Source organism: Phaseolus vulgaris, chromosome 10 (assembly GCF_000499845.2).
Source record: "Phaseolus vulgaris cultivar G19833 chromosome 10, P. vulgaris v2.0, whole genome shotgun sequence".
NCBI classification, from domain to species: Eukaryota; Viridiplantae; Streptophyta; class Magnoliopsida; order Fabales; family Fabaceae; genus Phaseolus; species Phaseolus vulgaris.
The window spans coordinates 2,924,850-2,940,013 of NC_023750.2; the positions used below are offsets into that span (position 1 = coordinate 2,924,850).

General features: G+C 29.2%; 2 protein-coding genes across 2 annotated transcripts; both read right to left on the reverse strand.

Moving 5' to 3' along the window:
- Positions 1–1,274: 1,274 nt before the first annotated feature.
- Positions 1,275–5,111, reverse strand: LOC137819474 (uncharacterized). The gene is made up of 8 exons (XM_068623338.1): positions 4,888–5,111; positions 4,693–4,788; positions 3,999–4,086; positions 3,126–3,213; positions 2,987–3,025; positions 2,791–2,851; positions 2,430–2,519; positions 1,275–1,618 (listed from the first exon to the last, which is right to left on the reverse strand). Exons 1-8 carry the CDS (start codon positions 4,996–4,998, stop codon positions 1,544–1,546), a joined length of 648 nt encoding a protein of 215 aa, XP_068479439.1. The 5' UTR covers positions 4,999–5,111; the 3' UTR covers positions 1,275–1,543.
- A 3,946-nt stretch (positions 5,112–9,057) lies between these two features.
- Positions 9,058–13,619, reverse strand: LOC137819349 (uncharacterized). Its single transcript, XM_068623160.1, has 9 exons — positions 13,415–13,619; positions 12,599–12,714; positions 12,404–12,499; positions 11,710–11,797; positions 10,837–10,924; positions 10,698–10,736; positions 10,502–10,562; positions 10,141–10,230; positions 9,058–9,329 (listed from the first exon to the last, which is right to left on the reverse strand). Exons 2-9 carry the CDS (start codon positions 12,707–12,709, stop codon positions 9,255–9,257), a joined length of 648 nt encoding a protein of 215 aa, XP_068479261.1. The 5' UTR covers positions 12,710–12,714; positions 13,415–13,619; the 3' UTR covers positions 9,058–9,254.
- Between the last annotated feature and the right edge of the window lie 1,545 nt (positions 13,620–15,164).

Consider the following 15,164-nt stretch of genomic DNA (forward strand, 5'->3'; position numbering starts at 1 on the left):
TTACATAAATTGCTTCTGAAAATTTAAGAATAAGATTTTATCGAACAAAAACCTCAAAATTCATTATGAAATTACAAGAGAATAAACTTCAAGGAGTTTAGTCTTCCATCGAAGATAAATGAAAGAATTACAACAAACAAAACTAAGAAGATCTACTATGCTTTGTTTTTCAAATACATTGTATCAAGCTACCTTTTTATATATTTTTATGTTCTAAGGATCTCAAAAAATTATCTTCTTTAAATTTCGTGCACAGTTTCTCAATTTCTAACTTTTCAGAATTGTTTTCAATTTTATCGTGAACTTTGTTTCAATGTACTTTTATAGAAAATTTACTTATAAATATGTTTCTATTATATTGTAGATTTTACTCTTTAATTTTTCTACTCAAATTTTATTTTTCGTTTTAATTCAAATAAGTAATGAGTTTAACATATTCAATTAAGAGGTTGAAACTTTCTTTAAACAGTTTAGTTAACACTCCGATTAGACTCACTTGATAAGATAAGTGTATGACTTGTACATCATTACAGAATGTGATGAAATTCATTAGAATTCTTCTTAAAAGTAATTCATCAAAATTTCTATACTTTGTATGTAAGATGTTTACGATTTAATAATGACAAACATTTTATATGATGAAAAAAAAAATCATATTTCATTACCCTCCCTAAAAAAATTATAATTATTCTAATACTATTCTAATGGAGTATTGTTCTGCCTTAAAAGTTTAAATCTCTTCACAGAACATCCCCATTTTTGTACTGTTATCTTCATAAATAATATTATTTAATTTTTAAAATTTATATTTTCTTCAACTGATTTCAAATAAAAATTTAAATCGACATTCCTTTTTTTTACTGTTATCGTCATAAATAATATTATTTAATTTTTAAAGTTTATATCTTCAATTGATTTCAAATATCACTGCAACAATCTCTTTATTTATTTTTTGAGTAAATTGGATCTTATGTTAGTAATTAATAGATCTATAACCGATTTTAGATAAACATTAGGAGATTGGTGGTACAATTTCCAAAGTTTGTTTTCAATTATTTAAAAGTTTACAGAAAATGATGATAATTTTTGTCAAAAATAAAGTTTAAACTGCTTTAAATCCCTAATTAAATACAGTCCTGAGTCTTAAATTAATCGTGAAATATATAATGCAAGTCATTAATTCTAGGCAGCTTTTTATGTCCATATAATATATATATATATATATATATATATATATATATGTATGTATGTATGAATTTAATTGGGTCTATGAATGATTAATAATGTATAAACAAATGTATAAACACATTTCATCCTCCTGCATTGTAGAAATTCAAGAAGCTGAATTCAAAGGCAAACAATGATTCTAATAAATTAAGTTAAATAGTTTACAAAGCAAAGTAATTGAGCAAGACCCAATTACATGAGCAAACTACTTCTATCAGACCAAACCAACTTCTAAACCAAATCTTATAGGCTGAAGAAAAGACCTTGGAATGACCTCTTCACTGGACCAAAATTTGACCACCTTTTGAACTCACCTTTACTCATCATCAACCTCAATCTCTTCTGCACACCACCAAGAAACAGGGCCTAGACCATCATGATCTAACGATCCCTACAAAATACAAACCATGATAGGTCACTATTCCATTAATGTGTAATACTAGTTAGGCATGACTATTTGTTTTAATACTGCTTATTAAACAGGGTTTCGGACAATCTCTTCCCATAACAATTCGTATATGCCCAGAAGTTCTACAAGGATATATTCCATAATTAAGATGTTGTAATGCATATAACACAGACAAAACTAAGGTAGAAGCATGGGGATGAATAATAAAGGAAGCACTGCGAAAAGAAATTTTTGAAAACGTGGGTTATGATCGTCTACAAAAGATATGCTCAAAACAAGATGTTAGCAACTCCAAGGTAAAACTTAACAAAATTGAAAGAATATATGTTTGCAATGAAGAAATTAATAATTCATCATCAATTATGCATCAACGAACAATACATTATAACACTGCTACATAGAAACATCCTAAATACATCGAAATGAAAGTAAAAAAAAGGATTAAACCAAAATTGTAATTAGAATAAGCCTCCCATCTCAAAAACTACAATAAAAATATTTTAAAAATACAAAAACCCCCAACAGCCAATTTTAAGATACTTAAATTCCCCATCTCGGTAATATAACACACCTATAATGTACATAATACTTTGCCCCTTTTAGTATGTAGTACAGTTCGACCACACATCTCATCTTTCTTACGTAGCTTTAAACATTCATAGAAATTCATGAACAAAGGTAGTACAGTTCGACCATACGTCACATCATTCTTATGTGGTTTCAGTATTCATGAACTAAGGTAAATGAGTAAAGTAAAGGCAAACAATGGTTTGGTGAGCAACAAAATACTTACAGTAACCAACATAGGCGCAAATGGCTTTGATTCTTTCGGTTGCTCAACCGGAATCTGCGGATAACTCACATTTTGTACTCGAAATTTGATCTGCCATATTGGTAACAAAAATTTAGCTTACTTGTTTTCCAATCAGACCTGTCTTAAAAATTTTGGAGCCCTATTCTAATCATGAAAATTGAGCCCCTCTGCCCCTAATATTTAAGATACAATTTTAGTAAAAGGCTGTTACAAATTTGTGGACTTTTAAAAAACCCAAAATAATTGGAGGCCTTATACAGACAATCTACTTGTACATGTAATTTTACGGGCCTGTTTCCAATCATACAGGTTAACAAAAAAAAAGGCAAAGAATACTAACCACATCAGTTTCTTGAATAGGATATTCTTGTTCGTTAAAATCCCAATACCATACGCCTTTCCTGATGTAATTGAAATAACAACAGATAAGCAAAATATTAATCATACATAATGAGATATGCATTACCTAAATATAATGAAAGGATGTAAGGAATACTACTGTTGGGAGATATCGGCCCTTAAATAAATCTCAGTACCTCACAGAATTAGTTGTTGACTCTTCGCTAGAGGATACCCTATATTCAACCAATAAAAATAATAATGAAAATAATAAAGATTGTTTGTATTCAGTTCAAAGATAATCCGAAAAGTCAAACTAGATAATGGAAACCTCACCTTTTTCCTTGTTCATCCTCAACAAAGTGGTTTGGGTAGGGCATATGATGTGCAGGGACATAAATATCCTCAAAGAATCCAAGAGTTACTGCCAACCACAGATTCAGAATTATTAAGTAGTACTATCTTGAATAATCAATATTTGACAATCAATTAATATTTCAGATAATGCAGACAGTGGATGGTGTTTTTTCATGATGCAAACCATAGGTTGTTTACAGTCACACTACAGATACAGAAACACAAAAACTAGCTTTGGTAATAACAACTACATAGCAAAGTCACATTTTTCCTGTCTTACATTATTCTTTTAGAATACACTTTTAGCTCTAATTAAATTCTTAGTTATCGCAGGGAGCAGCTGACACAAAATTAGTGAATAGAATAGCACGATGACTGCCATTCTGAAATTATTTTATTAATACTAATTAATTTATTATATTATTTGTCATCATCATTTATTAGTCTTTTGTTACTGATTATTGTTTAGTTTATATGTTATATGTTATGCTTTAAATAGTTTATTATATTTTATATTTATTTTATTATCATATTAATATTAATATCATGCTTTAAATTAAAAGAGAGAAACTAAGCTGAACTCAGATTAAAGCCCAACCCAAACCAACCAAAACATAAAAGGAAGAAAATAGAAAAACTTTCGGGCCATATTGACTATAAACAATTCCCTTCTCTAATCTATATGAGAGTATTGTGCTGCGAGTAAAATGTAACGGATATATGAAACAGAAGTACGCACATAAAAGTGGTTCTTCTCCAGCAATATGCTTTCATAGAACGGCGAACTATTGAGGAACTAAATCATGCATGTCAACAGAAAATAATAATCAGGTAGCTAAAACAGAGACATACATCGTAAGCCATCAGAATCAGATGAAATAAGCCTTGCAGTAATAATCTCCCCCACAAATGGACGAAACATAATTAAATTGAATACAACCTGCCAGAAATATTGGAATTTAGTTATTGCATAGACACAATCAAATATCATAAATTCAGCCATCAAACCAAAAGCAGCGAGTTAGGCACTGTTTGGATAACTTTTCAACAAGAGAAGAAAATAAAAAGTAGATGAATCAAACTTCCTCCATAATTCAAAATCAATTTATGCACATTAGTTTTGGAGAATTAGATGAGAATTTCTATATAAGTCAAAGTGCATTAAGTTGATTTTAACTTAGTGAAGTTAAATTCATTTTACCTTCTATTTTCTTTTATAAATACTTCCAGAAAATTTTATCTCAATATGACCTTACAAAACATCATAAATTGTAAATAAGGGAGCTAAGAAAGTACAATCGTTTGGCAGGTTCCAATATACTGAAAACAACTCATTACAACCCAATAGCACATCAACAATTTTGTGACCATTAATCAAAGTATAAGGATTAAAGTTTAGGTCAGTCAACAATTTTTCTCCTAGCAAAGTCGAACTACTTTGTTAAGAGAAGCAAAAATGACTTACTAAACATAAAAGTTTGCATTCAACTTTGAACTCTAATCAAATGCAGGACAACAAGTTCAAAACAAACCCATGAATTCATACCGTATAGGTTGGAGCCCCATCACCTGGGAAGATAAACCCACCGTCAATGGATCTGATATCATAGACAGAAATGCAAAGGCCCACGTTTGCTATAACCTGGCATGATTATAGAAACAAAAAATGAAGTCAAGCAAATTAAGTCAATTACACAATAATGGTTCAAAACGGAAACTGAAAACGGTAGCAACAAAAAACCTTATCTAAGAAAAGTTTTTCAAGCTCCATGTGAATAGCTTCTCGAATGGGAAGAACAAGACGACTAGGAGGCAGGGGCAATTTGTGTTCAATTTTACTGAGATAGAACATTGAGCCTGCACCAACTTACAAAGTACTAAGGTCCAGAGTAAATACAATTATACAACCAAAAAAGAATGAAAGTGTACATTGTGTTAACCAATAGAGCTAAGCTGATAGGAGATACAAGTTCTTCTGATTCTGATTCTGATTCTTTAGTAACGTAAGGCAACGATTAGTTGCTTTTGCAGTGCATAAAAATGAGGTTTTAGCAAATAAAAATGGGGGCTAGGGAGAAGAATATGAACCAGAAAGTCCAGATTGTAAACAAGGCTTCAAAGAAAATAAAAGTTTAACACATTTTTGTCCTAATACTTCATTGTTCAATCAGTAAGTGATTCCACAATGCCATTGATTATTGAATAAATCCTCTACCAGGATCCTGTAAACAAGTATCGTTCTTTAGTATAGTAGATCATACTAATAATTATAAAGGCAAAAATAAAAATCTAAAATAAGTATAATAATAAAAAAAAACACAGGTTTACAGAGAACTGAAAGGTACAATTAGAAGTATATAGTTAATCAAAATTTTCTCTCTTTTAATATTCACATAGATATTAAACTTAATTAAAGAATTGCTAATCAAATTTAATATAATCTTATCCATACAAATGTCTACTAACATATTTAGTATTTTATTAGTTTTAAACATAAATTCATGTTTATTTTCTATTTCTTGAACTAAGTGAATAAGAGTTTAGTTATAATTAATCAAACAAACCAAAACTCCAACTAAATAAAAAAATTGAATTTTCAATAAGCATTTAAAGACAACTTTTTAACAAAAATCATAATTCAAAAAATATCATATCTTCTTATGTAGATTGTTTCAGAGAATTTAAGAATAAAATTTTATTGAACAAAAACATCATAATTCATTGTAAAATTACAACATAATCAACTTGAGTTTAGTCTTTCGTATGAAAGTAAACGAAAGAATTACAACGAATAAAAATACGAAAACTAAGAAGATTTATGATGCTTTATTTTCGAACGCATTGTGTCAAGCTCTGTATTTATCCTTGAAGCTTGTATCTTTTTACTCTATTCCTTCATATTTTTGCAGAAGATTTGTTTCCAATTATGTTTTTGAGATATTGTAAATTTTATTCTCTAATTCTTCTATTCAAATTTATTTTACCATCTTTATTCAAAGAAACAACTTGGACTTTCATGTATTCAACCCACTCGCAAAGGTAGGAAATTCCTTTAAAACGTCTAGCAAACACTCTTATTAGACCATCTAGTCTACTTTGAGAAGTATTAGACCATCCATTACGACTAAACACACAAGATTAACATAAATGATAGTTAAGGCCCAAATAAATCTAGTTATATTAATCTTATTTAAAACATTATATTTATTTTTTATTACAGTACAAGAATCTATCATTAAAGTTTTAGAGTGCGAATAGAATCATGCTTGTCAAATACCTCCAGACTTATCCTTTTGTACTTATGAGCAAAACACTCTATGGACTCACAATAAATCAAAGGAATATAGTGCAATCAAATAAAAAAAATCACAGCAAATCCCAAGAACACATAATAGCAAACATGATATAATTTTCAAGAAATCAAATAATCAAGACAAATGTGAATGAAAACTCCTATATTTTAACACACAAGCAGGTAACTAAAATTAAAGGATGAATAAAAAATTACATAAATTTCACTAGATGCTCCAACTCTCAAGTGCTTAGGTTTGCATTTACACTCAACATTCATGTTGAAAAATGCTACCATATGCTTAGCAAGACTTTAATATTAACAACAACTAAGAAACATGCAATAAAAAATACTTCATAAGAGATATAATGGAGGCAAGGTAAAGGTAAGTAAAAATGGGGAAAAAGAGGCTTAAAAACCACAACCATATGAACGAATTTGTCATAACCTATTAGACGTTTATGAAGAAATATAGATTAGATGTTTTAGAAAATGTGCATATTTTTCTTTTTCTCTATTTTTTTATAAAAATGTAATTAATGAAAAAATTGAAAAACTTCACAAGTGGAATGAAAAACATAGTGAGATATGTAAAACAAAACAGAAAGTATGCAGAAAAATTATGGTGATAAAGAAGAAAACTAATAACTAAATTCAAATTGGATTCTCAAACAATGACGTCAAATTTGATAATTATCATTTAACAGTCAAATTAAAATGATTTCAATATAGACTGTCTAACACAGTGCTAGATCATGTAACACCAAATAGGATAGTTGTAATCACATGATCTCAAGTCGTCTCCCAATAAATCTAATTATGAAAACTAGTGAGTTACTGTTTAGAACATATATGCAAACAGTAAGATTAGTATTTACAATAAAGGCAAAAGGGAGTTTATGGAAGTTTAACATAAAATAAAGTAGACGATTGAAGAAAAAAAAAGAGAGACAAGTTAACTCTCAAATTTATTCAACAATGAATTCATCATTTATAACTAAGATTTTCACTCTTTCATTTCTCACACAAATCTCAAACTTAATCAAATAAGCATTAATCAAATAAATAGAATCTTATAAGTCAAACAAACATCTAATAATGTATTCAATATCTCACTAGTTCTAGGTATATACTTGTGAGAGATTTATCTGCGAACAAGAGATTGATTATAATTAAGCAAATTAACCAAGAACTCTAATTAAACAAAAGAATCAAATTCTCAACAAGTGTTTAAAGAATATTTAACAAAAATCAGAATTCAAACAAATTAGACTTACATAAATTGCTTCTGAAAATTTAAGAATAAGATTTTATCGAACAAAAACCTCAAAATTCATTATGAAATTACAAGAGAATAAACTTCAAGGAGTTTAGTCTTCCATCGAAGATAAATGAAAGAATTACAACAAACAAAACTAAGAAGATCTACTATGCTTTGTTTTTCAAATACATTGTATCAAGCTACCTTTTTATATATTTTTATGTTCTAAGGATCTCAAAAAATTATCTTCTTTAAATTTCGTGCACAGTTTCTCAATTTCTAACTTTTCAGAATTGTTTTCAATTTTATCGTGAACTTTGTTTCAATGTACTTTTATAGAAAATTTACTTATAAATATGTTTCTATTATATTGTAGATTTTACTCTTTAATTTTTCTACTCAAATTTTATTTTTCGTTTTAATTCAAATAAGTAATGAGTTTAACATATTCAATTAAGAGGTTGAAACTTTCTTTAAACAGTTTAGTTAACACTCCGATTAGACTCACTTGATAAGATAAGTGTATGACTTGTACATCATTACAGAATGTGATGAAATTCATTAGAATTCTTCTTAAAAGTAATTCATCAAAATTTCTATACTTTGTATGTAAGATGTTTACGATTTAATAATGACAAACATTTTATATGATGAAAAAAAAAATCATATTTCATTACCCTCCCTAAAAAAATTATAATTATTCTAATACTATTCTAATGGAGTATTGTTCTGCCTTAAAAGTTTAAATCTCTTCACAGAACATCCCCATTTTTGTACTGTTATCTTCATAAATAATATTATTTAATTTTTAAAATTTATATTTTCTTCAACTGATTTCAAATAAAAATTTAAATCGACATTCCTTTTTTTTACTGTTATCGTCATAAATAATATTATTTAATTTTTAAAGTTTATATCTTCAATTGATTTCAAATATCACTGCAACAATCTCTTTATTTATTTTTTGAGTAAATTGGATCTTATGTTAGTAATTAATAGATCTATAACCGATTTTAGATAAACATTAGGAGATTGGTGGTACAATTTCCAAAGTTTGTTTTCAATTATTTAAAAGTTTACAGAAAATGATGATAATTTTTGTCAAAAATAAAGTTTAAACTGCTTTAAATCCCTAATTAAATACAGTCCTGAGTCTTAAATTAATCGTGAAATATATAATGCAAGTCATTAATTCTAGGCAGCTTTTTATGTCCATATAATATATATATATATATATATATATATATATATATGTATGTATGTATGAATTTAATTGGGTCTATGAATGATTAATAATGTATAAACAAATGTATAAACACATTTCATCCTCCTGCATTGTAGAAATTCAAGAAGCTGAATTCAAAGGCAAACAATGATTCTAATAAATTAAGTTAAATAGTTTACAAAGCAAAGTAATTGAGCAAGACCCAATTACATGAGCAAACTACTTCTATCAGACCAAACCAACTTCTAAACCAAATCTTATAGGCTGAAGAAAAGACCTTGGAATGACCTCTTCACTGGACCAAAATTTGACCACCTTTTGAACTCACCTTTACTCATCATCAACCTCAATCTCTTCTGCACACCACCAAGAAACAGGGCCTAGACCATCATGATCTAACGATCCCTACAAAATACAAACCATGATAGGTCACTATTCCATTAATGTGTAATACTAGTTAGGCATGACTATTTGTTTTAATACTGCTTATTAAACAGGGTTTCGGACAATCTCTTCCCATAACAATTCGTATATGCCCAGAAGTTCTACAAGGATATATTCCATAATTAAGATGTTGTAATGCATATAACACAGACAAAACTAAGGTAGAAGCATGGGGATGAATAATAAAGGAAGCACTGCGAAAAGAAATTTTTGAAAACGTGGGTTATGATCGTCTACAAAAGATATGCTCAAAACAAGATGTTAGCAACTCCAAGGTAAAACTTAACAAAATTGAAAGAATATATGTTTGCAATGAAGAAATTAATAATTCATCATCAATTATGCATCAACGAACAATACATTATAACACTGCTACATAGAAACATCCTAAATACATCGAAATGAAAGTAAAAAAAAGGATTAAACCAAAATTGTAATTAGAATAAGCCTCCCATCTCAAAAACTACAATAAAAATATTTTAAAAATACAAAAACCCCCAACAGCCAATTTTAAGATACTTAAATTCCCCATCTCGGTAATATAACACACCTATAATGTACATAATACTTTGCCCCTTTTAGTATGTAGTACAGTTCGACCACACATCTCATCTTTCTTACGTAGCTTTAAACATTCATAGAAATTCATGAACAAAGGTAGTACAGTTCGACCATACGTCACATCATTCTTATGTGGTTTCAGTATTCATGAACTAAGGTAAATGAGTAAAGTAAAGGCAAACAATGGTTTGGTGAGCAACAAAATACTTACAGTAACCAACATAGGCGCAAATGGCTTTGATTCTTTCGGTTGCTCAACCGGAATCTGCGGATAACTCACATTTTGTACTCGAAATTTGATCTGCCATATTGGTAACAAAAATTTAGCTTACTTGTTTTCCAATCAGACCTGTCTTAAAAATTTTGGAGCCCTATTCTAATCATGAAAATTGAGCCCCTCTGCCCCTAATATTTAAGATACAATTTTAGTAAAAGGCTGTTACAAATTTGTGGACTTTTAAAAAACCCAAAATAATTGGAGGCCTTATACAGACAATCTACTTGTACATGTAATTTTACGGGCCTGTTTCCAATCATACAGGTTAACAAAAAAAAAGGCAAAGAATACTAACCACATCAGTTTCTTGAATAGGATATTCTTGTTCGTTAAAATCCCAATACCATACGCCTTTCCTGATGTAATTGAAATAACAACAGATAAGCAAAATATTAATCATACATAATGAGATATGCATTACCTAAATATAATGAAAGGATGTAAGGAATACTACTGTTGGGAGATATCGGCCCTTAAATAAATCTCAGTACCTCACAGAATTAGTTGTTGACTCTTCGCTAGAGGATACCCTATATTCAACCAATAAAAATAATAATGAAAATAATAAAGATTGTTTGTATTCAGTTCAAAGATAATCCGAAAAGTCAAACTAGATAATGGAAACCTCACCTTTTTCCTTGTTCATCCTCAACAAAGTGGTTTGGGTAGGGCATATGATGTGCAGGGACATAAATATCCTCAAAGAATCCAAGAGTTACTGCCAACCACAGATTCAGAATTATTAAGTAGTACTATCTTGAATAATCAATATTTGACAATCAATTAATATTTCAGATAATGCAGACAGTGGATGGTGTTTTTTCATGATGCAAACCATAGGTTGTTTACAGTCACACTACAGATACAGAAACACAAAAACTAGCTTTGGTAATAACAACTACATAGCAAAGTCACATTTTTCCTGTCTTACATTATTCTTTTAGAATACACTTTTAGCTCTAATTAAATTCTTAGTTATCGCAGGGAGCAGCTGACACAAAATTAGTGAATAGAATAGCACGATGACTGCCATTCTGAAATTATTTTATTAATACTAATTAATTTATTATATTATTTGTCATCATCATTTATTAGTCTTTTGTTACTGATTATTGTTTAGTTTATATGTTATATGTTATGCTTTAAATAGTTTATTATATTTTATATTTATTTTATTATCATATTAATATTAATATCATGCTTTAAATTAAAAGAGAGAAACTAAGCTGAACTCAGATTAAAGCCCAACCCAAACCAACCAAAACATAAAAGGAAGAAAATAGAAAAACTTTCGGGCCATATTGACTATAAACAATTCCCTTCTCTAATCTATATGAGAGTATTGTGCTGCGAGTAAAATGTAACGGATATATGAAACAGAAGTACGCACATAAAAGTGGTTCTTCTCCAGCAATATGCTTTCATAGAACGGCGAACTATTGAGGAACTAAATCATGCATGTCAACAGAAAATAATAATCAGGTAGCTAAAACAGAGACATACATCGTAAGCCATCAGAATCAGATGAAATAAGCCTTGCAGTAATAATCTCCCCCACAAATGGACGAAACATAATTAAATTGAATACAACCTGCCAGAAATATTGGAATTTAGTTATTGCATAGACACAATCAAATATCATAAATTCAGCCATCAAACCAAAAGCAGCGAGTTAGGCACTGTTTGGATAACTTTTCAACAAGAGAAGAAAATAAAAAGTAGATGAATCAAACTTCCTCCATAATTCAAAATCAATTTATGCACATTAGTTTTGGAGAATTAGATGAGAATTTCTATATAAGTCAAAGTGCATTAAGTTGATTTTAACTTAGTGAAGTTAAATTCATTTTACCTTCTATTTTCTTTTATAAATACTTCCAGAAAATTTTATCTCAATATGACCTTACAAAACATCATAAATTGTAAATAAGGGAGCTAAGAAAGTACAATCGTTTGGCAGGTTCCAATATACTGAAAACAACTCATTACAACCCAATAGCACATCAACAATTTTGTGACCATTAATCAAAGTATAAGGATTAAAGTTTAGGTCAGTCAACAATTTTTCTCCTAGCAAAGTCGAACTACTTTGTTAAGAGAAGCAAAAATGACTTACTAAACATAAAAGTTTGCATTCAACTTTGAACTCTAATCAAATGCAGGACAACAAGTTCAAAACAAACCCATGAATTCATACCGTATAGGTTGGAGCCCCATCACCTGGGAAGATAAACCCACCGTCAATGGATCTGATATCATAGACAGAAATGCAAAGGCCCACGTTTGCTATAACCTGGCATGATTATAGAAACAAAAAATGAAGTCAAGCAAATTAAGTCAATTACACAATAATGGTTCAAAACGGAAACTGAAAACGGTAGCAACAAAAAACCTTATCTAAGAAAAGTTTTTCAAGCTCCATGTGAATAGCTTCTCGAATGGGAAGAACAAGACGACTAGGAGGCAGGGGCAATTTGTGTTCAATTTTACTGAGATAGAACATTGAGCCTGCACCAACTTACAAAGTACTAAGGTCCAGAGTAAATACAATTATACAACCAAAAAAGAATGAAAGTGTACATTGTGTTAACCAATAGAGCTAAGCTGATAGGAGATACAAGTTCTTCTGATTCTGATTCTGATTCTTTAGTAACGTAAGGCAACGATTAGTTGCTTTTGCAGTGCATAAAAATGAGGTTTTAGCAAATAAAAATGGGGGCTAGGGAGAAGAATATGAACCAGAAAGTCCAGATTGTAAACAAGGCTTCAAAGAAAATAAAAGTTTAACACATTTTTGTCCTAATACTTCATTGTTCAATCAGTAAGTGATTCCACAATGCCATTGATTATTGAATAAATCCTCTACCAGGATCCTGTAAACAAGTATCGTTCTTTAGTATAGTAGATCATACTAATAATTATAAAGGCAAAAATAAAAATCTAAAATAAGTATAATAATAAAAAAAAACACAGGTTTACAGAGAACTGAAAGGTACAATTAGAAGTACTGATTATCAAACTCTCGTGTTAACTCGTATTCTGCATTGCCGAGTTGACTACTGAGCAAACTCGTTTTTGGAGTGCTCGCTGTGAACTCGGTGAGCTCGACCAAACTCGCGAGCTTGCAATCGAGTTCAAGAGTCCAGACACCAAAACGACGCCATTGATCGCCGTTTCTTGTGCGGAAAAAAAAAAAAAAAAAACTCACCTGCTATTAGGTTCACTCTTCTCCTGCACCTCGCGGATTAGGGTTCGCCGTTCACCCTATACGCCGCACCGTGTCGTTCTCTTCTCCGGTCACGCCAAACTCACCGTCGTTTCGCTGCCTGGTGGCGCGTCGTGCTCTCTGGTGGCGGTTCTCTCCGCGCTCGCAGTTCCGCTCGCGATTTTTAAAATTCTTATTCCCTTAACACTTTTCAAAAGATTTTTAAAAAATCATCTAAACAACATTCAAATAAAAATTTGCAATTTCTAAAACTTAAAATAAATTTAAATTCTCTCATTTTAAATTATTTCAGCTTTAAAATATTTTTAAAACAATTCAACACTTAGTGAATTTTATATTTCTTATTTGACTAAAATATTCTAATTATTAATCAATATTAAAAGATTTTTTAAATATATAATAATTGTTAAAATCTAAAAAATATCATTAATAATATTTTATAGTAAAATATCATTAATTTCCTTTAATATTTGTCAAAAAACTCAATTTATATTAATTAAAATTGTTTTAAGTTTAACTACAATCAATTAGAATGTTATCAATCAAAAATATTTTAACATCTTGATATTTGGGGTTTGTATCTTGAGTTTTTCTTATCAATGTTAAAAAATTTATTCTAGTTGACATCCTTACAAAAATTCTTTTAGTTGAAAGTTTTTCAGTTAGAATTAGAAAAGAAATTCTACTAAATTCTAAAAACAAGTACGCTAATAAAATAAAATCAAGAAAAATAATAACAAAAATCCGTTGAAAAATCTAATTCATATTGATGAATTTGAAGATTCCATAGACAACTTTTTAAGAATTAAAAATTTATTCTCACCCCTTTGAATTCATAATCTCAAGTTATTTTTTTATCTAATTACTTTTCACCAATTTAATTAGTTACCTTTTCTAGTCTTTGCAAGAGATAGAGAAAATGAGTTTATTTTATTAATATATCATTTATTATTTATTGAAATTGCAGATACAATTTGAAATAAAATCTTGTAAAATGGGATCAACAATTTTTTTAGTAGAAGCTTATATACACACATAAAATAGTCAATAATATTATTATTTTTAAGAGCTTGATGATAATGTACTAACATGCTAAAGTCAATTGTAAATAAATTTATTATACATGTTGATTTGTTGATATGAAAGTTTTTATATTTTTGTATATTTTCTCTTTCATTCATTCTATCTAAAGTCTTTTTCATTACTCTTGTAATCTAGGGTTAAAGGTGTGAGCTTGCAATGACTCCACTTGTTACATGCTCAATAATAACATACCCTCTTACAAACCAAATGTTGAAATCCACTTGTTACATGCTCAATAATAACATACCCTCTTACAAACCAAATGTTGAAATACATTTTAATGATAACTCTTCACCTTCAACATTAAAGCTTAAAAATGGGGCAGAGAAGAAGAAACAAAGACAAGAAGTATTTAGAAGTGAACTTTAAGAAGTGCATTTACTCCCAAGACTAATGTTCTTTGGATTCTTCAGAGTAGGTGGAACACTTGCCTTGATTACAGTGGGAAAATCAGGTTTAAGATTTCTCACATTTTCCGTGAAGGGAATGCATGTGCTGACAAGTTTGTTAACTTAAAGTATATTCATAGAGAACAATTTCATTTGTATAATAGGCTTTCATCTAATTTTTTCTTAGAATTATTTATTAATAGGTATAGATTACACCTAAGTATCGGTTAGGTTATTTTATATATGGATTTTGGTCTAGT

Coding starts and splice junctions, on each gene's coding strand:
- LOC137819474 (XM_068623338.1), bottom strand. CDS start 4,998: ATGTTCTATCTCAGTAAAATTGAACACAAATTGCCCCTGCCTCCTAGT. Junction 3,026..3,125: donor GAGGATGAACAAGGAAAAAG/GTGAGGTTTCCA, acceptor GGTTGAATATAG/GGTATCCTCTAGCGAAGAGT. Junction 1,619..2,429: donor TTGCGCCTATGTTGGTTACT/GTAAGTATTTTG, acceptor TGTATTTTGTAG/GGATCGTTAGATCATGATGG.
- LOC137819349 (XM_068623160.1), bottom strand. CDS start 12,709: ATGTTCTATCTCAGTAAAATTGAACACAAATTGCCCCTGCCTCCTAGT. Junction 12,500..12,598: donor AAAAACTTTTCTTAGATAAG/GTTTTTTGTTGC, acceptor TAATCATGCCAG/GTTATAGCAAACGTGGGCCT. Junction 10,737..10,836: donor GAGGATGAACAAGGAAAAAG/GTGAGGTTTCCA, acceptor GGTTGAATATAG/GGTATCCTCTAGCGAAGAGT.